Genomic DNA, 24534 nt, shown 5'->3' with positions numbered 1-24534 from the left:
TGTCTAGTTTGACCCATACAGAAACTTCTGCAGTCCAGACTAGATCCATGTTTGAAATAGTAAGTGCAACATCGTGCACAAGTCTTTGGGAATATTTCTCTGGATTGGGGCCACATAAGAGAAGGGGCAGGGAAATGAAAAATCCCTCCTGCAACATAAACTACAAGGGCATGTTGATCAATGCAGTAAGAAAGTAGATCAATTTTCCAGTACATAAATGGGTTTTTTAATCTCCAAGATTGTAAATACAATTATTTCTACCAATACAAAACTCATGTTTTAATTTAATATACTTGCTTAATTTTATTACTCACTGTCTTTTGACAACATTCCTTGCTTGAGCCTCCATCTCCATCTCCTTTTAAATGAGCATTTAAATTAACATTATAATAAAATCCATAACTGAACCTAGTTGCAGGCTTGTGTGTAGCGTGGGGGGTTGGTGATGAATCCTGAATTGTTCTAAAATAAGTTCCTTGGGAAATGGTGGGCCAGATTCAATTGCAACAGGGGTAAATAATCCCAGCTTCCTTGAAATTTGTTTAAACACCCGCCAAGCCAATGATCTGACCATTGTCTTTTGTTTCTTGGAGCTCTGGCTAATTAGCTGAGGCTTATTTACTTTTTGTGTTTTGAGTTCATTCTGCTGTGCAACTGCTTTATGCCCACACAAACTAGACAATGAGTTAAATGTACAAATATACTTCATGTTTTAAAAATAAGCAGCAATTGCAGGGGGAGAAAGCGGTCAGGATCGGGACCTCTCAGGTGTAACACCTTCGTCTTATGCTATGATCCTGGTGAAAATTGCTAACCCAAAGCTGCTGTATGCATGGGGACATTTTTATTGCCTGGGTCTGATTCTGCTCCCTGACTTTTTATGGTTGCTGTTTGTTTGTTTATTTATTTATTTTAAAAAAACAACAGAGGAGAGAATGTGCTCATACGTTTCCCATGCTGACTAGTTTGGCCCTGAATAAGATGGTCAACATATGCAGAATGCGGAGCAGGTCCTGCCCAAGATATTTTACTGCCTGAGGCAAAGGATAAAATGGCACCTTCCCATCCCATATATAAAATCCAGTTGGATTGGCAGTTTTAGCTTACTTCAGCACTGGTGATAGTACAGTGTTTTCTACACAGCACCTGGAGGTAGCAGGTTAGCAGACTCAGGGGAATGGTAAGGGCTGGAGCCATATGCCCCTCCTCTACAATTGCTACCTGAGGCAGCTGCCTCTCTCTGCCTTATGGTAGAGCTGGGCCCTGGTGTATCGTACCAGTAGCGGAATACCTGCTTTCCACTATCTCTGTTAAAATTATTGTCCAGTTATTCCTGGCAAGAAGGTTAGTCGTTTCTTCTTTGATGAAGGCCATCAAATCATTTATCGTTTTGTCCATTTATGCTAGGTGAGGCCATAGCCTGACGCAAGTCACAGGGGACACCCCTACCTATATAAGCCTCCTACATGGGCCTGGTCACTTTTAAATGCACTTAACATATATGTGCATTATCACATAGTAATTATATCTAAGAGCGATCAGCGGCCTAGGTGTGTGTGCCCCTAGAGTACTATGAAAGACCATATGAAAAAGCTCTGCTGGATCAGGCCAAAGGCCCATCGAGTCCACCAGCCTGTCCTCAGCGCAGCCAGCTAGATGCCTATGGGAAGCCCACGAGCAGCATCTGAGTTTACCAGCACACTCTCCACTTGCGATTCCCAGCAGCTGCTATTCAGAGGCATTCTGCCTCTGACAGTGGGGGAAAATATAGTCATCACAGCTATTAGCCACTGGGAGCCTTCTATTCCCCAAATTTGTCCAGTCCTCTTTTAAAGCTTTCTAAGTTGGTGGCCATCACTACATCTTGTCGGAGTGAATTCAGTAGCTGGAGTGCACTCTTTGAAAAAGTACTTTGTTTTCTCTGTCCTGAGCCTTTCAAAATTCAGCATCACGGGGTTTTAGTATTACGAAGGTGAGAGAAAAACACCTCTGTAGCCAGTCTTATAGTCCTCTATCATTTGTCCTAAACTAAAAAAGTTCCAAATGTTGTAATCTCCCCTCAAAGGGGAGCTTCTGCAACTCATTGATTATTCTGGTTGCCCTTAAAAAAAAACCTTTTCTGTCTCTAAAAATATCCTTTTTGAGGCGAGTCGAAGACCAGAACTGCACACAGCCTTCTACCTTTGGTCTCACCATCGATGTGTGATGACATTAGACATGAACAGGTCAGTGCTCATGCTACGTACATGTAAATGTACCTTGTGCCTCTGGAAAGCTTACGCAGGTAGGAACTTCATGTGTGGCCTGCATCCGGCCTAAGGCATTTTGCTGCCTGAGCAAAATAACAAGATGGCTCCCTCCTTCTACATTCCATGTACAGAAGCAGCGGCGTAGCGTGGGTTGTCAGCACCCGGGGCAAGGCAAGTAATTTGCGCCCCCTAACCCGGGGCAAGGCAAGTAATTTGCGCCCCCTAACCCCTAACCTGCCGCCGCTGCCAGCTTCTTCTTGCTGCTGCCTGAGCTGGTCTGATGTGGTTCTCTCCCGCGCTCAGCGCTGCGCTGGGCGGCCGCTGCACTGTCCCTCCCCCAGATAGTCCCTCGCTCTCTCTCCGCACCGCACGCCTGGCACCCACCCCCTCCACAGTGGGCGGCGACCCAGCGGCTCGGATCGGATTCGCACAGCCAGCACTGCAGTGAGAGAGAGTGAGTGAGCCAGGTAGGGGCAGAGAGCTGCGAGTGCGAGCGAGCGCCCCCAGATGTTGCGCCCGGTGCGGCCGGCACCCCCTGCACCCCCCACGCTACGCCACTGTACAGAAGTGAGCTGAACAGGCCATTCGAATGTAGTTTCAACACCGTTGATGAGGCAATGTCCTCCACTGTACTTGAAGGTGGTAGGCTGCCTTACGGGGTGTGCTATGTGGTACACCTCCAAAACATACTCCCCGCCTTCTGGCACCTGTTGCCTGATGTGGTCACTTCACTTTGCTCAATGGTAAGGCCAGCCCTGATACCGCTAAATGAGGTGGCAGAACCCTGAGATGGCAGAATGGGATACTCCACTACAAGTGAAGAATCATACATGTTAATGTCAGACCCTCCAAGTATCCCTATGTTCCAGGGGCAGTCCCGGATTTACAGAAGCCGTACCGGTTTCTGATATGATCCTGGAATGTCCCACTTTTCCTTAGGGCATCCCTATTCTCATCAGAGTAATGTTGGATGATATGGAGCCAAGGAGATAAGTAATTATACAACCTTTAGAAGATATCTAAAGGCAGCCCTGTATAGGGAAGTTTTTTAAAAAAATGTTTATTGTTTTATTACATTTTTATATATGCTGGAAACTGCCCAGAGGGGCTGGGGCAACCCAGTCAGATGGACAGGGGATTATTATTATTATTATTATTATTGAAGAAGAAGAAGAATAGAACATCCCTATTTTCATCGGAGAATGTTGGAGGATATGTAATATGTCCAGAAACTCACCACAAGTAGAAAGCTAGCAAAGCAGGGCCAAGGCTAGGCTTGAAATATTCTCTCCGTGGAGTTTCTTTTCGACTTTCAATAGTCTTTTTTACATGGCAGAGAAATAGAAAAAAGGCATCCCTTCCTCACCATCTGAACTGGCACAGTACATTTTATCCTGCTTGCCTGTGAGCTGAGAGATTCAAATAGATCTGGAGCATTTTGAAACGGCAGACAATTGCCATCCCTGATGCTTTGTTTGTTTCAAGGTTCCTGTCTCGCATTTACCAGTTTGTTTTTGTACAGCTAAGTAAGCAGCAGTCAAGCTCTGCCAGTTTAGATCAGCCAGGGGCCTGACCTCTGGCCATATGATTCATTCTTTGGTGGATTATGGAAATCGGGCTTTTCTAAGGACGTGCAGCCTATGCTTTTGGGATGGCAGTAAACCTTTCCTAGGAACAAGTTTCAGTCAGGGTGAACAAGATAATAGTATTTCCCTCCTCCTGGTGTGCCAGGAATCTTGCCCTCTGGCTGATCTGTAGCACATCAGTGAAAAGGGATTTGCAGATGAGCTGTAATAGGTTCCAAATGCCGTGAGTTTATCTTGATAGGAGCGGCGTGGCTGGCAGCTTCTGTGCATGTAAGGCCATATGGGATCAGATCTTACTTTGTGGTTGCGATTTCGCTTTTGAAAATACGAGGCAGGTAAATCGGTACGATTTAACCTAAAAGAACGTGATTATGTTCCTATCATGGTGGAAGCAGTCTGGCTTTATTCAGTGGGATAAGTCTTCAGAAATGGGAACTGGGGTAATTAATTCAGACCATGTGATGCTAGATGATGATAAACATCGAAGCGCTCCAGGGCTGGGGAGAATCCATACTATGCGGAGGCCATTTACTTCCTGTTCTGAAAAGATGCTGCTTTTATGTTGAAAGAAAGCTGATAGGCTACAGCAGAGAGACAGTCAGGTTAGAATGAAAGAGTGAGAGACTAAAATGGCGTAAGCCCCGCAGGGTACAGCCTTCCAGGAGAGGGGGTGGGGAGAGAGAAAAAAATGTTTAGCCTAAAATAACCCAGTTGTAACAATGGGTTCTCTTAGGCTGTAGGAAAGCAGAGATGGTGCCCTGTTGCTTGGACTTAAGTGGCTTATACAGAATAATACCCGAGTGTGCAGCGGATGGGCAGACACAGTGACCTGATTTCTGAAGCCAAGCCCTCCTTTTGGTGCGAACAATTGCAGGCAGTACTCACTGCTGGAAAAACTGAAGCAGCTGCCTGGAAGGTTGTCTGTCGGCCAATGTGCATGGTCACAATATATCAGAGGCTGTTTTTATTGCCAGGCGCTTTGAGTTCTTCAGTTTAATATGGTTAACTCTCATTTTTCAAGTACCTTTGTGTTTGGATTCCTGACCTTAGACTTTGGATCCATCAGACCTTTGGTGTCTGACCTTTCCCCTGATCTGGGCAACGAGAGAAGGCTTCAAGTGTCACCATTCTTAATCAGACCAAGAGTTCCTTGAGTAGACATCCTGACTGTCCTTGATTTGACTGTTTCAGAACTGACTACTGGTTTTATTTACAACAGCTAGAGATCTAATCTACTAACCCCAAAGGAGAACACCCTCCCAAGCTGATATTTTGCTGATGGGATTTGATCCATCTTAACATTTTGTTACCCTCCAGCAACATCCCACTCCTGTTTCATCCAAGGATGGTTCTTCGGAAAACAGAAGAAAGAGGCCTTCATGCTGGCCTAAGATGTTCAAGAACAAGACACACCAAAACAGAAAGTGTTATTTCTTCCTCCCTGCCTTGTCCGCCTGCAGGTTATTTTTGCAGCACAGGAAGTTTAGATGACACCCATTCCTAAAATAGATGGTTAATAAGAAGAGAAACCGGTGGATAAGTGACCAAGGATGATGAAAGCCTTTTCCTTTCAGTGTCAGCTGTTGCTCAGGCCAGAACAAAAAGCCCAAACATTGTAGAAGATTGGATCTTTTAGACTTGATGGTCCAGTGTCTGACCCACTGGGGTTGATGTTGTGTTTTCATGGTTTCTTGAAGCACTTTCTCCATTTGCTAGGACTTTTTTCTTGAGTGATGGCTATCTTTTATTTAATTCATTTTATTCTTAAAATCAATGTATGTATTATTTAAAATATTCAGTTAATGGATGCTGATATTTCATTGAGAAAGGGCAACCACATTATTATGCTGTCCTAGATAATTATTATGAAAATGAAAAGAAGTTCATCTTACCTGGAAGCAGCTAATTCTTTGCTGTCCATTATGATGTCTGACCAAATGTGCCAATTTTGAAGTTTCTGAGGGCCAAAGCAGATTAAATCCATGTCCGATCTCCTGATTTATTTATTCATTTATTTAGTTACCTTAAATGCCCCACCAGGGCTGTTTTCCTGATCTAAACCACACACATAGCTGCTCTTAGACCTACAGGTACTGGTACTTATATTTCCCCCCTGCAGTTAATAGTCAAGGGGGAGGGGAGAAATCAGAAAAATGTGATGGATAGTGTTTAACCACACACCCCAGCATTGCATCCCCAGTCACACACACACAGTGGGACTTCATCTAGTTCAGGGGTCAGCAACCTTTTTCAGCCGTGGGCCGGTCCACTGTCCCTCAGACCATGTGGTGGGCCGGACTATATTTTGGAAAAAAATAATGAATGAATTCCTATGCTCCATAAATAACCCAGAGATGCATTTTAAATAAAAGGTCACATTCTACTCATGGAAAAACACGCTGATTCCTGGACCATCCGCGGGCCAGATTGAGAAGGCGATTAGGTTGCCTACCCCTGATCCCCTGATCTAGTTTGTTCTTAACTACCCATAAGGGGGCTAGGTTGCGTATCCAAATATTGTTCTGATTTTTGGATCACTATCTGGAGAGTTGAATGGCACCCAAGATTACAGAAGCTAGTTGTTCCTATATATGAAAGCTTGAAAGATTATGTCTTTCAAACTGGAACAAACATAAAACGAGTGACTATTCTTATAATGATAAGAGTAGATTTCCCTTGCAACATCCAACTCCAAATTGTGTTAGGAAAAGCATTTTTATAACATAAAATTATTTTAATATTCTGAATTAAATAACTTCCCAATATGTGTGCTTCCTAATAAAGCTTTTCTTTTATCTATTTCATGCAAAAAGTGTTGTGGTGGGAAAAATAGAAGAGAGGAGGGCTTTGATTCATTGGTTAGAGTTTTTGTTTTAAAACATAATTACAAGCAGAGGAAGGGAAATCACGAATTTCAGGCGGCAATCCTCTTCACACTTACCCGGGAGTATGGTCCATTGAAGTCAGTGGGTTCTTACTTCTGAGTAGAAATGTATTGGATTACACTGTAAAAAGGCTTTGATGCTCCCAGTAACATTCTATTCTTATTCTATTCATGCCAATTAAAGTTTGTACTATAAAGCATGGATGCAAATGAGGGGATTATGGAGCTTAAAATGATTCTGTTTGTCTTGAGTTCACACTGCTAGCCAAAGAATTGGTTTATCTGTAATGGAGGCTAATCTGTTCTTATTCAGCATTCATGGTGGAGCTTGCAATGGAATAGCTGTCCAGTCTTCTACTTCCATTTTGAAAATATATTAATGAAAATATTCAGAGTTGTAATTACTTAACATACACTCTCTCTCTCTCTCTCTCTCTCTCTCTCTCTATATATATATATATCCTAGTCAATCATTTTCTTTCCTTCACTGAGATTTTTCTCCCACACCAGTATAAATTATTTTAGACAAATAATTCCAAAATTTTCTGTCAGATAAATATTGGTATAGTATTCATTGAGAACTTAATTTTGAGGCAACATTTATTTTAATTATAGTGATCCTCCCTAACCACCTGTGGTTTTTCTTTTTGTTTGTGAGCTTTTTTATTGTTTTATTTACTCAGCTCATATCGTTCACTGACATGTCTGCATATATTTTTAGTCCTAGGTATTTTATGATAATAAATTTCCAAGGAATGAATAAAAATTGCAATTTTGCTTACATGGATATATATGGCGAGCAGATATATTTAATACCCAATAATCTCTATTTCTGCTCATTGATTTTATGCCCCAGGTGATGAAGGCTGTAACTAGGGATAATCTGTAGGGTTTTGTGAAGAGATACAACCGGATCAGAGATGGAATAGCCGCATTATCCATGTATAAAGAGATTACATTTTATTATATCCCCTGCTCCTGTCTAATTGTGATAGACATTGACTTTAATGGGAGCATGAAGGTTAATAGAACATCCTCGGCCATTTTGCTTACTGCTTTGTCACCGAAAACAATTTGAATAATTCTAGCTCAGTGAGCATCAGTGAAAATTGCAAATGAAATAAGCACATGCATTGCTAAGTAAGAGGGCATAGATGTGTGTAGAATTTGCATATGCTAATTTATGTGCATCAATGCAAATTTAGAAAGAATTATAGTAATTTAAATAGAAGGACAATGCATCTCACCATAGTGGGGAAGGCTATGTTCAAGTGACCTGTGAGTGCCTGCTCAGTCTGTTGCCCAGGTGCTGACTGGGGATGAGCAAGTACCATCCTGCCCCCTGCCCCCTGCTCTCCTTTCTTATGACTGATTATCATTAAAACAGACTTGGACTCAACAGCCCTTTAAATAGTGGTTACCTTGAAATAGATTAGTGTCCTCTGTAAAGTAGAACACTATTTTCTCTATTTGTAAAGTGGCAGTCTTATGTGAACATACCTTGGAAAAAGTGGGAGGGAAGGTTCTCAGTAAGAAGTTACAGGATTGGGCTGCACACCAGATCCTAGGATAGTCCCTTTCCGATAATTTACCTTAGGCTGCAATCCTAAGCACACTTGCTCAAGAGAAAGCCACATTAGACACAAACATTAAGACTCAATATCCAAATAAATACGGACAGAATTACCGTTTTATAATCTATTCAAATGCTTTATATGCATCTCAAATAAAATGGATGTTGATCTTTTTAGCTATTCTTGATTTTACTCCAGTATTTAATTCTTCTGCTGCTGTCCAGGCCATCAGTGTGGTGCTCTCCAGAAGTTATTGGTAAATGGGAATAGGTGCCCAGCAATAACCTGAGATAGCTCAGTCGGTAGAGCAAGAGACTCTTAAGCTCAAGGTCATGAGTTTGAGCCCCATGTTGGGCAAAAGATTTCTGCATTACAGGGGGTTGGGCTAGATGACCCTCATGGTCCCTTCCAACTCTACGATTCTAACATAAGAAATGGAAGTGGGAAAATCCTGAAGGTCGCAGGTCGCCCCCTCCCAAAATTGATTGTCAGAAGGAAATTCCTCCCTCAGAAAACTATTTTGGTCCACATTGATATGATTTATTATTTATTTGTTGCGCTTCCATTGCACATTTGCTGCAAGGAGCTCAAGGGGGCATACATGGCTCTCCCTCTCCTCATTTTGTCCTCACAACAGCGCTGTGGTGGGAAGGCTGAAAGACAGTGACAGGCTCAAAGCCACCCAGCGAACTCCACGGCTGAACGGGAATTTGAGCCCCAGACTCCTAGGCAGACATTCAAACCATTACCCCACAGTGGTGCAAGGAAGTGATCAGCCAAGAGATACCAACTTAATTCTGAAAGTATTTTTGAGTCACTATTTCACTGAGAGCTTGGTCTATAATAATCTGGGACCAAAACTGCATAAGAGACTTGTTGGATTAGCAAATTTCACCTGTTTCCAATAAGGCTATCCAAATGCCTCTGGAAAGCATACAAACAGTACGTTAATTCAACTGGGAGCTGATCTTTAATATAACGATCATACAACATTTGTACAAAGCTGACAATTTTTCATTAATTCCACGGATTGCATTTTGTGTGCGTGCTACATTTCATTAATGTTTCCTTATTACATAAATTAGAGAGTAACACGTTTGTGCAATTGGTTCAATGTCTGAGGTGCCGCACCATGTGCTCCCATCAAGTTCAGTGGGTCTCCACTAGGAGCAGGGACTTTTGAGTAGTGGTGCCAGCCTTCTGACACTCCCTCCCCATGACACTACCTGGCCCAGACAAGAAAGTCTTCAGACTCCAGGTTAAAACTTGGTGCTTGAAGGAGGCTTTGTGGTCAGTGAATCCTGCCTTTGCCTCCGTACACACCAAACATTTAAAGCACGTAGCTTCCTCCAAAGAGTCCTGGGAACTATAATTTGATAAGGGTGCTGGGAATTGTAGCAATGTGAGTGGTACAATGTAGCAATGTGCTTTAGCTGTATGGTGTGTACACTTACCGATTTGTTCCTGCTTTCTTGTGTGTTTTTTGCTGCTTTGATTACAGTGTACTGATTTGCATCTTTCTGTTTCTGCAGATGTGCAGTTTTGGTTTTATTGTGTGATTTTGATTGTTTCCTTGTTTGTAGTGAGTTAGTTGCAAGCTGCTATGAATCATTTTAGAAGAGCGGGATTAGTATTATTTTTAAAAGAAGAAGTAAAATAAGGAGAGAATAATAAAAGGTTTCCTTCCTTCCTGTCCTGTTGTTTCCTTCAGTGTTTGACAGCACATATCTAGCAAAGGTGCATATATAGCACATCTCTCATTATCTGAAGCTCAATTATCCAATCTACTTGCTTTGAATCAATTGACAGGGGAATAGCGATAGTTGGTGATGTGACAAAAGGGGTACAGCATCTCTTCAGTGGTATATGTCTGCAGCAGATCAGTCCCGCTGATTTTTTCACCATTTGTGCATTTCCGACTCATTTTTAATGATGATTTTGTAAAACATTCTTGATACTGAACATGCCCAATTAAGTGATCTCCCAGGAAACCAACATCCTCAGCTAATACACCTGCTGAGCACCTGCTGAGCAGAGAGCCAGAACAAACAGTAGGGTGGGCTTTATTTCTCCATTGACTTTGTATCTGACTTTCTACCATTTAAAAAAAAATATTATTGGATTTTATTTTGCAGTGAAAAAAAGCAGGGCTTTTTCTCAGCCAGAACTTGCCGGAACTCAGTCATGGCAGATCTTAGGTGGGTGACATTGCCATTCTAAGAGAACGGGGGAGGTGTTCATGGTGAGTTCTGGCACCTCGTTCTCTAGAAAAACAGCACTGAAAAAATAATAAAGAAACAATTTTAAAAATCAATATCACGAGAAAAACAAGTCCAATTTACTGCTTCTTACAGCAGATATATTTAAAAACGGGGATTTTTGCTGACCATGACAGCTATTTTGTTCTGTCGTCCATGGCGCTTTCCTGAATATTTGGGTATCGGCACCTCATTTTCTACCCCAGAAAGCATTATACAGTGGTACCTCGGGTTACATACGCTTCAGGTTACAGACTCTCCTAACCCAGAAATAGTACCTCAGGTTAAGAACTTTACTTCAGGATGAGAACAGAAATCGTGCTCCGGTGGCGCAGCGGCAGCAGGAGGCCCCATTAGCTAAAGTGGTGCTTCAGGTTAAGAACAGTTTCAGGTTAAGAACAGACCTCCGGAATGAATTAAGTACTTAACCCGAGGTACCACTGTATAAAAATATTGATCTACCTAGCTCCATCAGTTAGGGCATGGTGCTGATAATGCCAAGGTTGCAAGTTCAATCCCTGTATGGGGCAGCTGCATATTCCTACATTGTAGGGGGTTGGACCACATGATCTTTGGGATGCATTCCAAGGCTACAATTCTATGAGCTGTATCCCAGATTTCATGGACTAATAATAGCAGCATATCAGAAAAGACAGTCGAGGTTGCATTTCACAATAAACTATACTCAAATGCTGATGAATTTTCATAAAGACTTTTTAATTAAAAAAATCACAAACTCCTGTAGAAATGTGGAGAAGTGAGCCTTAGATTAGAAAAATGAGAAACTGAAATTGACATACTTGCTCATTTCCCTCCTCAGATGCAAGTCTTGGTCATCAAAGCCCCCTGCAATTTTAAATAGACATTGCCTCCTTGCAACTTGTGCCTCTGATTGCTTCCTGTTGGGCATAGCATGGCGTCAGTGATGAACTGCCCAGACTCTACTAGAGGAGCGACCATGTCAGTCATATCAGTGGTCCTTATGTGATCAGAGACATTTGAGCTGAAAGTGCTTAGGATGCATATGGAGCAGAAGCACTTGTCCTGCAATCTGGGATACGGGATGCAGGATGCAGGTCCTTCCTACAGTGGTATTTTGGACCACCAGGATGGAGCTGATACTTGTGTGTAGAAGCATCCATTATGTGGATTGGCCTCCTTGAATCTAGGTGATTGGCATTGCTGCTGTACAGTTTGAGTTTAGCCTAGGACCCTCGTACCTACTGGACCGCCTCTCCTGGTATGTCCCACGGAGGACCCTACGGTCTTCAAATAAAAACATCTTGGAGATCCAGGCCACAGGGAGGTTAGGCTGGCCTCAACCAGAGCCAGGGCTTTTTCGGCTGTGGCCCCGATCTGGTGGAATGCTCTGTCACAAGAGACTAGGGCCCTGCAGGACTTGACATCTTTCCGCAGGGCCTGCAAAACAGAGCTGTTCCACCAGGCCTTTGGCCAAGGCACAGTCTGACCCCCTCCTTCGGTAATCCTCACAGAACTCTAGCCCAATGGTTGTCATTAATTTGATTTTGAATTGATTTTAGAATGAATTGATTTTAGAATGCATTTCAATTAATTGATTGTGATTTTATGTAAACTGTCACTTTTATTGTTGTTAGCCGCTCTGAGCCTGGCTTCGGCTGGGGAGGGCGGGATATAAATAAAAAATATTATTATTATTATTATTATTATTATTATTATTATTATTATTATTTTAGTGGAGTTTGCATGGACAGAAAGACGTGTGGGATGATTCACACAAAGATCTGTGTAATCAGCAGTGGTTGGTGGATTGAGCTCCTTGTTTGCAACAGGAGCTACTGATTCAAACAGGTTATGGTACATTATAAATTCATAAAACTGACCTGTGTTCTGAAAAAGTATTGTTCTTATTTCTTATTCTGTCTATGCAGCAGTGAAGCCAAATCCACCATCAGCCGATCCATACATATATTAATATTCTATAAGAATGTCACTCAGTTCATGTCAGTCATTTTAAACACTCTTCAGGTCATGGGGTGGGGGGGCTATGAGTTGAACAGTTAACCACATAGAAAATTACTGTATTTTTCGCTCTATAACACGCACCCGACCATAACACACACGTAGTTTTTAGAGGAGGAAAATCCGTAGGTATGCCACCTGTAGGCATTTCCTCCATAACACGCACAGACATTTCCCCTTACTTTCTAGGAGCAAAAAAGGGAGTGTTATGGTGCAAAAAATACGGTAATTCCCATTGCGACCTAGAGTGGTTTGATTACTATGCAAGAGTGGTGGAACCTGAATAGTTGGATTTGTTATTCACACAAATAGGGGGTAAAACTTGCTATAAGCTTAGAATCAAATGACCTGTCCTTGTGAAATTTGGTCCACGGCTGGCTCCTAGCATGCTTCATTAGTATAAGTTTAAAGTAAAAGACATTGACACAAGGAGAATCTTGCTGTTTAGCCTGCATTTCTCCTTGCAGTTTCATCTGTGAGTTTGTATTTGAAAATTGGGATGTTTTCAGATGGGAGTTGGTTGCGAAATTGGTAGTACTCACGCCCACAAGTTTCTTCAGCATCCATACAATGTCATTATCAAAGTGCTGAAAAAACTTCTTTTTATTTAAAAAAATGATCTGGATTTTGCCTCCCTGCAGAAAATCTGATAGTAAAAAATTACCTGTTATATATCTGCAGGTACTGCTTGTGTATTAGAGCTGATTTGTACATTTTGGGAGTGGGTTTGCCAAGTATATGATGCCGTTTGTGTGGGTAGTGTATACTGTCACACACCAACTTCTGTTTGCTTCTCCCTTAAGCACAACCTAGCCATTCTAATTCTGGTGGACCCAAACGCCAAAGAAAATAAGTCAGTTCTCATTGATCTGCTGCACCTTTTGGGTTCTCTGCACTTTGACTGGGAAGAGAAGGGCATTTGCCCCAGAACATCTTGAAAACAGGAGTGTTAAACTCCTGACTTAGCTTAACTTAATACATTACCCAACCCCCAAATCACTCTTGTCGCTGGTTTATACAGAAAAGCGATGCTGTCTATTACTGCTTCCAGATGAGGTGTTCATTGTGGATTTGCTATACAGTGGTACCTCGGGTTACAGACACTTCAGGCTACAGACTCCGCTAACCCAGAAATAGTACCTCGGGTTAAGAACTTTGCTTCAGGATGAGAACAGAAATTGTGTGGCGGCGGCGCGGCGGCAACGGGAGGAGGCCCCATTAGCTAAAGTGGTTCCTCAGGTTAAGAACAGTTTCAGGTTAAGAACGGACCTCCAGAACAAATTAAGTTCTTAACCAGAGGTACCACTGTACCTTGTTCACTCATATTTTACAGCAGTGGTGGGGTGGTCCACATGATGTAGGTTCCTTCCAGGTGGGTAGTTCCTAACACTATCCATTCATTACTCTTCCATTGTAAGCTCTGTGCAGAATTGCAACAGACTTCCCTATCTGCTAGGAGTGTCACAGTTTTGCATGTGAACATCATCTAATGTTCCATCCACATTAGTGGATGTGACATAGTCCTGTGGCTGGGGAAGAAAAGGGTACAATTCAGCTGAGCATACGTGTGTGTGTGTGTGTGTGTGTGTGTGCGCGCACACACACACATTTAATTTTTAAATAAATGGCTAAATCTTACATCCAGACCCCTCTCTGCGCACATGTGTGTGCGTGTGCACGTGCACACATGCACACACACACGCGCGCACACACACACACACACAGCCAGCCAATAAATCTCACCCTGCATTCCAAGGGCATCTGTTTGGACAACAGAAAGCTGACTATAGTTGCTCCGAGACAAGGTATTTGTTTTGGAATTTTTCATGCGTCATTAATTCACAGTTTTTTCAGGGTGTCCAGACAACATAGTAATCTTTTTATGATCAGTCCTTGTTTCCTCAGCAATTGTGGGAAGGAAGCTTGCGAACACGTGGAAGGACATCGCATGAAGTTCAACACGCACAAAACACAAAACTTTGCAAGTGTAGAAACACTGCTGCAATTCTGCATGTAGACAAAGAGCAATGAACACATAGTGTTGAGAATTGCCTGTCGAGAAGCAGCCTATGATACCATCCATCTACATTTCATGAAGAATATAGAAATCATTCATCAAATCAGAGGTTTAAACAGATGTGGTGCCATTTTTGTGGCATTCTCGTTGACAATGGCCGAAATGTCACAAAAGGAAAAGGCATCTTGGGTAACTGAGTTGTAAACATTAATAGATGTTCTATAACATTTTAAATATTCCCCAAATTGTGAAACTCAATTTTGTGGTGGTAGTGCATGAAATTGAAGACTGGCTCTAAAAGCTGCATTTGATACAGATATGATAATTTCACCGATGGTCTTGATATGCTGTTTGCACTTGAGTTTCGCAATGCCGATTTGCTTAATGTTGTTATTTCACGTTTCATGTAATTAAGGGCTGGTGTAAACTGTAAATATTGTTTTACAAAATATTTTCTGATTTTCAGCAACAGACAAAATAAAAGAACAGTATGCTGGCTTCAAATCCGCTGGAATAAATATCAAGGATTTGAATAGTGAAGAATAAGTTTGTATTTATAAGGCAGTTTCATTTAAATTGAAAATTTCATTTATCAATGCAAATATGATCACTTAACATACTTTAAAAAATAAATTTCCAGAAAAAAATGAAAAGAAAAATGTATCAAAAATCAGATTCCACTGAGACTGTATTTTAACTCTGTGTTAATAATATACATATCTAAGAGTCATCCCTCCTGCTGCAATCTCTACTTTTAAGATTGATTTTTGGAACCAACAGTTTATGTGCAGTTTCCACAAGGAACTGCATTTTGGTAGCATTGTATTTTATCCCTATGGGTTTTATATGCTTGTTGAATGCAAGAAGATACTGAACTTTTGATATTTATGAAAAGAGATACAGTGGTACCTTGGTTTAAGAACAGTCCTGTTTACGAACTATTCGGTTTACGAACTCCACAAAACCAGAAGTAGTGTCCCGGTTTGCGAACTTTACCTCGGTCTAAGAACGGAAGCCGAACGGTAGAAGGGAGGACTCATTAGGGAAAGCGCACCTCAGTTTAAGAATGGTTTCGGTTTAAGAACGGACTTCCAGAACGGATTAAGTTTGTAAACCGAGGTACCACTGTATTACGTACTGAACAGCTAAACCCTTTTATATCTTTGGTAGTTTTTCCAGGGCTGTTTCATTAGGCCATTTTTACAACTACTGTACATTTAATCAGTATCAGCTGAGGGAATAGAAATGGGGCAGAAAGTTGGTTCAAACTGAAACGCAGCCATCCTTTGAAATTCACACTTCTGAAAAATTTGCGATGCGGTTCTTCAACTGAAAAAGGTGTACGAAAATGCCTATATAAGGCGAAATGCTTATATCAGTGTAAATACTATACAAAAATGCATTATGTTAGGGGGTAAGTGCTTGCAACAACATGTATATTAGGCAAAATTACACACAGAAGTGTCTGTGTTAGCAGAAATGAACACAAAAGTGCTGACAAATTTTCATGAGGCCTGGAGAGGGGTTGGGATAATTCACATACTGATGTGGATGAACTGAACTTAAGAATTGAAAATTGAGGAACTGAGTGACATTGAAATGGATAGCTTGCCCTAAAACTAGCTCTCCAGCTAGAAAAGAGCCTCCAAAAATATTCCAGCTGCACAGTTTGATCTCTCAAGAAGTATTTACCAATCATACGAATTCTAACTAGCACTTAATTATATTCAGCAGAGACACTTCATATCACCTAGGGAGTTGCTCCCTGGTTCTTCCCCCCACCCCCACCCCGATGATGTGCACTTTTTGTGCTGGAGTCTTGGAATCAGACACCGGTGATTATTCACTTCCAAATCTTGTCTGTTTTTGTTTCAGTCCAGGCAAAGCCAACCGGGTCTCCTGCCATTGGAAACAGCACTGAAGGCAGCCCAACTGCAGAGCCAGGTAAGAATACGAAAGGGTAGGCTAAGCCCTTTTCTATCTGTGCTGTGTTTCCGCGTGGCTGGTTCGTAAGGCCATTTTTACTACTAATACTGTACAGTGGTGCCCCGCAAGACGAATGCCTCGCAAGACGGAAAACCCGCTAGACGAAAGGGTTTTCCGTTTTGGAGGTGCTTCGCAAAACGAATTTCATATGTGCTTGCTTCGCAAGACGAAAATGTCTTGCGAGTTCCTGCGGGGTTTTTTTCCTTCCCCCCCCCCCTTTTTCCCAAGCCGCTAAACTGCTTAACAGCTGCTGCTAAGCCGCTTATCAGCTGATCTTTAAGCCTCTTAACAGCTGGTGCTAAGCCGCTTATCAGCTGATCTTTAAGCCGCTTAACAGCTGATGCTAAGCCGCTTATCAGCTGATGGCTAAGCCGCTTATCAGCTGATCTTTAAGCCGGCTAAGCCGCTAATACTGTAGCGCTAAGCCGCTAAACCTCTAATGGGCTTGCTTCGCAAGACGAAAAAACCCGCAAGACGAAGAGACTCGCGGAACGGATTCTTTTCGTCTTGCGAGGCACCACTGTATATTTATTCAGTACCAGCTGAGTGTCAGGTGCTGGGCAGATCCAATTTGGTGTGGGTGATGACATGGTGAACACATCAGGATCAACTGTCAATCACCTCCTCCTTCAACTCACCTTTTGACAGTGTTTTTTTTTAAGATAATTTTTTAATTGAATTTTCATTTTTCTACATAACAAATTAAACATTTTACAAACTTTGAAATATCCAATAACTTCCTTTCTTCTCCTTCCATGGTTCATATTACATATCATAGTTTCCCACATATTTTACTGTAACCATTCAAGTCAATTTTCCACTTTTGCATCAATCAAATATTATTTACTCTGTTGAAATTATTTTAATGCTGCCAGTGTTTTCAGCTGTATACAATCATTTTCCATATATTCAATAAATATTTTCCACTCTTCTTTAAATATACGTTGTTCTTGTTCTCTTATTCTGTGGGTTAAACCTGCAAGTTTAGCATATTCTACCATCTTAAGTTGCCAATCTTCTGTAGAAGGCACCTCACCCACTTTCCATTTTTGGGCCAACAAAACACAGGCCACTGTTGTTGCATACATAAACAAACTTTTCTGGTACTTGGGAATTTCTGTATGGGTTATTCCCAACAAAAGGACTCTGGTTTTTTTTGGAAAGGTAAATTTAAACATTTTTTTCCAGCTCATTATATATCATTTCCCAATATTCTTTCACCTATCTGCATGTCCACCCCTAAAGAAAAAATGTTCCTCCCATTTCTTTACATTTCCAGTATGTTTCTAATTCTGCTTTATACACCTTTGCCAACCTACTTGGTTTTAAATACCATTTATGAATCATTTTCAAATAATTCTCTTTCAGCAAATAACGCGCAGTAAATTTTCAGATCACTTTTCCAAAGTTTCTCCCAGAGGTTTAGGTCTATATTGTGTCCCATATCCATTGCCCAGTGTGTCATCTATTGCCCAGTGTGTCTGATCAGCACATCTTTCACCCCACTTCTTGGATCTGGCAGATGATGGAACACATACGGTTCAGAGTAGACACCACCCTAAGACATAATGCTGCATCTTTTGTCTTGGAGTCTGGATGGTCTTGTATTCAGTTCCCATTAGCTGCTTGCATATAGGGCAGAGACAGGGTGGGGCGGTCAATTTACAATAGTCTCCAAGCTGTGCAAAAATGGCCCAGGCCAGCCCCCACCTGCTGGGATTCCACCCAGGGAGCAGAGCTTACCTCATCACTGGTTTTTGAGGTTACCTGAGCTCCGTGTGCACTCACCTCAGTGACATTTTCATCAAAGGGGCAGGAAGTTGTGTGGGTGGCAAATTGTGTTGCACCCATCCCACGGATAGAGCGGAGTTGAGGTTGATGTGCTTTTTTTTTCTTTAGCACCCACTTCCTGGACTAGGGGAGTCACTTATTCATCACTAAAAAAGAGAGGATGCAAATCTGCCTAATATTTGCATATGTTAATTCATCTGTAGGGGTGCAAATTTAGACGCAACTGGTATAATCTAAAGAAAATAAAGTACATCTCACCATTGTGGGGAAGATTGTGACCAGGTGAGATGCGTTTCTGGTGTCCAGGGGCTTTAACTGCCGAGGGGCCACCTCAAGCCTCCCGCACCCCCACTTTCCCTTCTTATGGTTCTTTTAAATCAGACAGCGCTTCATGTAGAGGACTCAGCCAAACAGAGGACTGTCTTTCTCCTACCTGGTACCCTTCAGATGTTGTATGACTGCAACTCCCTCCACCCTTGACCATGGACCATCCCTGTAGTCCTAAATATCTGAAGGCCACCAAGTTGGGGACTCTCTTCTGACAGGCCTTCAAATGGAGGACTGTAAAAAAAGGCATATGGACCCCCTATCCTGAACTGATTGGCTGAATCTCAGGCAATTTCTGTAGCAACATAAGCCAGGATTGGCTCTTTTGGCAGGATCAATATTGTCACTGTCTTCAATGAGCCTGTACCATACTGAGGCTCCACTGACAGTTGTGAGCTTTGGGGTTATGTGTGTGTGTGTGTGTGTGTGTGTGTGTGTGTGTGTTTTAATCCTGGAAATACTGCAAATCTCTGAATACAGTACAGAGTCCAGGCCAATAGTATTTTTTATGAGTGTTCAACCCACACATACTTTTCTCCCATGCTGGTTTCATGAATCATGACTGAGGGAGGAAAGATGTATCTGTGTGCAGAGCTCTGAAGGAAACAAATGGCCTCCCCTCTGGACAGCCTCAGGCCGAGATGCCTTAGGAACATAGGAGCAGAGCAGGCAGTCTTATACACAGTGAGGCCACTGGTCCATCTAGTTCAGTGCTGTCTACACTGACCGGCAGCAGCTCTCCAGAGTTTCAGGCAGGGGGATAATTCCCAGTCCTACCCGGAGATGCAAGAGATTGAACCAAGGGAAGTTCTGAGTGCAAAGCAGATGCTTTTCCCCTGAGCTACGGCGTTCTTTTTCGCCATGCTATACTGAGAATGCCTCTCAGATAGAAAAAAAAAGTGGGTGGACCAGTCTGTATTTCCCCAACTCTTGGATTCCGGTTATCTCATTAGCTATAGAATCGGAAACATCACAGGGTCGGTAACATTCCCACATGCAATTCTATCACTTGATTTCTCATAACTTGGACCTACTGTACATGCAGAGCAGAAAGATGTGGCAATGAGCTGGAAGCGTCCTGAGGTGGTAGAGTGAGCTGTATCAATTCATACCGCAGGTGGGGGAACCATATTTTTCAATATGTATATAAAAAAAAATCCCAAACCTGAACACTCTGCAGTCAGAAAAGTGGCACAGCAGAGGGTAGGGCTGAGACCTTTCTCCCTGATGAGCTAGTTGTTGTTGTTTTACTTGCAGGAAATTTGATACATGGAAAAGCAAACAAAAATGCTATCCTTCTACCTACTGTCTGAGGTGGTACAATCCCCCTTGCCCCTCCAGAATTCTGCTACCTTATTCTGCTGCATGTGCACACCAGACCTTGATTACTTAGCAATGTGGCTGCCTCTACCTATGCAACAGAACGAGTTGGTAGAATCCTCAAATTGCAGGTGGGGATACGACTTTCGATGGCTTTTCCGCACTTTTGCTTTTAACTTCCTGCACGTAGCAAACTGAGGAGAATGGTTCTAAGTCAAGAACTTTGCACTCGTTTTCTGTCAGTAAGCATTTGTCTTGGTGTTGTTGGTTTTTCTTTTCTTTTTTTTTAATACATGCAGACTGAGCTACAGTCCATGCAACCACCTGACTCCCCCATCTCATTCTGCTGTGTGTGTGAACTGGGCCTGAATAATTGGCAGCTGAATATGACAAACTGATTCATTTGCGGGGAAGGAAGGCCTCATTGCAAAGTGAGGGGAAATGAGGGGATATGAAAGTTCTATCTGTGGGAGGTATCCAACTAAACAGTAACGCTAGTGCAACATCTTTTAGCTGCACAATGTAAGTTCCCCACCCTCTCCTTTCCCCATGCACACCTGAGTTGGGGGAAAAACCCAAGCAGATTTGAGTGGGGCTGCATGGGGAGAGGAGAGGGTGGGGGACTTACATTCTGCAGCCAAAATTTGTTGCACTCGTGTAAATGTTTAGTAAGATAAAACCATGGATATATCTGTGAGGACCATTCCTACATGTGAGTCATCAAGTGATGGACAGGCATGCATGAACCAACTCAACACATCAGCTTCATGCATGTGTTTATCCACGCCAGATCTGAATTTCCCAAGTAACATAAGGATGTTTGGAGCTTTGGAATGTATGGGCTTTCTTTGCCTTGCTGTTTTAGCAAGTTGTACTATATTAAATTTAGATCTGTAAATTTAGATATCTATCTATCCATCCAACCATCCATCCTTCTATTTCTTTGTTCTCCCACTGTGTGACTTCTGATCCAACTCTTCTCTGCATCTTTCCTGCAGAAACACGCAAGCTACGTTTGGTGGATGGAAGAAGCAACTGTTCTGGCAGGGTGGAGGTTGAATACAACGGTACCTGGGGCACCATATGTGATGACAACTGGGACCTGGCTGATGCTGGAGTTGTGTGCCGGCAACTGCATTGCGGCTGGGCTCTTCAGGCTCCTATTGCCTCTCATTTCCAGAAGGGGACAGGCCCCATCTATTTGGATGAAGTGAAGTGCTTGGGGAATGAGTCTTTTCTGTGGGACTGTCCATTTGAGAGGAACCATGACTGTGGACACAAGGAAGATGCCGGTGTAATATGTTCAGGTCAGCACAGATATTTTCCTCTCTCTGTGTGTGCACATGTGCATGCATACAAGTGTCTACTCATACAGATGACCCAAAGAACTGTCCATTTCCTGATCCTGGATGAGACAAACTCTCATTATCCCATGATCAGGCCTTAATGACCAGACTCACATTGCCATGCTAATACTTGGAGACTCCACCAAATGTGGAAGTATTGGTGGAGGTGGGAGGAGACAGGGTAGAAGTTGCTTGACATCCTTGCTTTCCTTCCCTCTATTCCAAGACTGGTAATGGAGGGCAAGGGGAAACAGAAGTCTTTCCACTGACCTCATTAAAACATGTCAGAAGAAGCAGCCAGGGCATTTTCAATCCCTTTTCCTTTTTGTCTGTATTCTGAGCCTGGTGGAGCAGCCAAGAACTAGTACAGAAAGGAATTCCCAGTACAGTACCAGATAAAATGATGCTGCCGGCCTAATGTTGACTGCATGTGGACACTAGGATATCCCTGCTTTAAATTTCATGTCCCTTGCATGTATTTTCTGACAGCTGTGTGACAAAAGTGCATCTCTTGTGCAGAACTATAGGAAAGATCAAGCAGAAATCTATTCCTCAAAGATAGACACATATTTATCAGTTGCAGCTTATTACCATCTCAAGAGAAATGGCTACTCCCCACAGGTTGTTTTGTTTTTTGTTTTTAATAAGAAATATATGACTCAGAGCCCTGCTGGATCAGGCCAAGCTCCCTCCAGTCCTGCATTTTTCTCTGGGGCAGCTGGAGACATCAGGAGGACCGTCTTTACCTTTTTCAATAATAAACCATGAAATAACTTTATGTCTCTGAAGAAGTCCCAGGCCCAAGCAAGTAGTGCAAGTGTTTTGAGAACTATGTGTACTGAATGTAGCTCCCTTGAAAAACATGTAGCCCTGTTCCTCCTAATGCCTGGCCTCCAAACCAGGGTGTCAGCACTTAGCAAGATTGGGGAGATCTCCTGCGCTGACCTCCACACCTCCCATGGAATCTTCTCTCGGAATGTTTCCCAGAAAGCACATTAGCATAAGTTATGCTAAGCACATCCCTGCTGTTTTCGCACATGATACCTAAAGTGACTTTGAGACACATGGTAGCATTTGATGTCTTCATTGCTGAATTGAAACGTCAAAAAGCTACCCACCCACACCCCCTTTGGATGGGAGCTCATTTTTAAAAATATAATAGGAAGACGAAGGAGGGAAAACGTCATTTATTACTGTGGAACAGAAAATGGAAGATGACAGCCTTGAAACCAAATGGGCATCCTACCATGTCCTTAGCCTCCGTCTGGTCCATTGTTTCTGAATGTTATGATTTGGCAAACAGAAGAGAGACATTTTAAACTTGAAGACATGTTCTGATCAGCGTGGCAATCTCAATCCTCAAATACAGGAAACTGCTCTACTATAGTTCTTAGCATCACACATGAAAATGCCTTCCATGTAACAGATATAGCTCTGGCCTACAAGAAAAGGAAATCACTGGTGCTGATAATGTAGCAGTGTATTACAGCATAAGAGTGGCATTTCCCCAGCTGTTTTATCTTTGCTGATTCTATTTCTCTCCCTCACTCCCATCACCTCCGCAGAGCACCAGGAGTGGCGGCTGTCAGAAGGACTAGATGCTTGTGCCGGCCGAGTGGAGGTTTATTACCGGGGCACCTGGAACACTGTGTGTGATGGTAACTGGTACCAGGATGAGGCTGATGTGCTCTGTCACTCATTGAACTGCAGTGAGAAGGCCTCAGTCCCGAGAGTGCCTTTCAACCACACGCTGATGGGCAAGATGTACTATGACTGCTCTGGAACAGAAAACTCGCTTGCCAGCTGCAGTTGGCTCTACAACAATAGCAATGTGTGTGCTGCCCAGTTTGGAGCTGCTGGTGTGATCTGCAAAGGTAATTGCCCTAACTGGTGTCTCCAGTATGCCTTCTCTTTTTCTCTCCCTCTCTCTGGTGCAGATTTCAACCAAAGGGGTATAATGGTAGGAACAGGTAAGGACAGGGGAGAACTCTGATTCAGTTGGCGTTTAAAGGCAAAGCTATGTCATCTGAACTTTCCTTTTTTTAAAAAAATGATATTTATTAAAGTTTCAAAGAAAGGATTACATAAATAAAAAGAGGGAAAAAAGAAAAAGAAACAAAAAGGAAAAAAATACAAAATACAAAAAAAAGATAACAAACACTTAAAAAACACATCAGTCTTTCCATGCCTTACATTTCATTTCCTTACTTCCCTGACCTCCTCACACCTCCCTTTTTTGTATTCCAGTTCTGTTAGTTAATTCAGCAATTCCTTTCCCTCTTTGTTTTTGTCTTAATCCTTTAACTTAATATATTATAACTTTGAATTTCCGCCTGTTAACAATCCATTTTTACATACACCTTTATAACATTACTGCTAAAACCACTTAACTTCATTCTGACATCATTCTAACATTCATTAATTTTGCAGTATTTCTGTAAATAGTCTTTAAATTTCTTCCAATCTTCTTCCACCGACTCTTCTCCCTGGTCTCGGATTCTGCCAGTCATTTCCGCCAGTTCCATATAGTCCATCACCTTCATCTGCCATTCTTCCAGAGTGGGTAAATCTTGTGTCTTCCAATACTTTGCAATAAGTATTCTTGCTGCTGTTGTGGCATACATAAAGGAAGTTCTGTCCTTCTTTGGCACCAATTGGCCGACCATGCCCAGGAGAAAGGCCTCTGGCTTCTTCAGGAAGGTATATTTATATACCTTTTTCATTTCATTATAGATCATCTCCCAGAAAGCCTTAATCCTTGGGCATGTCCACCAAAGGTGAAAGAATGTACCTTCAGTTTCTTTACATTTCCAACATTTATTATCGGGCAAATGATAGATTTTTGCAAGCTTGACTGGTGTCATGTACCACCTGTATATCATTTTCATAATATTCTCTCTTAAGGCATTACATGCCGTAAACTTCATACCTATGGTCCATAACTGTTCCCAGTCAGCCATCATTATGTTATGTCCAACATCTTGTGCCCATTTAATCATAGCAGATTTCACCATTTCATCCTGAGTATTCCATTTCAACAGCAAGTTATACATCTTTGACAAAATCTTAGTTTTGGGTTCTAACAGTTCTGTTTCTAATTTTGATTTTTCCACCTGGAAGCCAATTTTCTTGTCCAAATTGTATGCCTCCATTATCTGATAATAATGAAGCCAATCTCGCACTTTGTTTTTTAGT

General features: G+C 42.2%; 1 protein-coding gene across 2 annotated transcripts in view; it reads left to right on the top strand.

The window, feature by feature from the left end:
* Nucleotides 1-24534, top strand: part of CD6 (CD6 molecule) — a 41239-nt gene that overhangs the window by 4101 nt on the left and 12604 nt on the right. For both annotated transcript variants that reach the window (XM_080981264.1, XM_080981263.1), the window contains exons 2-4: nt 16445-16513; nt 20992-21300; nt 22905-23213. In XM_080981264.1, the coding sequence (XP_080837390.1) occupies nt 16445-16513; nt 20992-21300; nt 22905-23213 (687 nt within the window). The remainder of the gene's footprint in view (nt 1-16444; nt 16514-20991; nt 21301-22904; nt 23214-24534) is intronic.

The sequence above is a fragment of the Podarcis pityusensis genome (genome assembly GCF_964106645.2).
Source record: "Podarcis pityusensis genome assembly, chromosome: 1".
Classification (NCBI taxonomy): domain Eukaryota; kingdom Metazoa; phylum Chordata; class Lepidosauria; order Squamata; family Lacertidae; genus Podarcis; species Podarcis pityusensis.
Note: the sequence above shows the minus strand (reverse complement) of the source record. Positions and strands in the feature narration are given on the sequence as shown.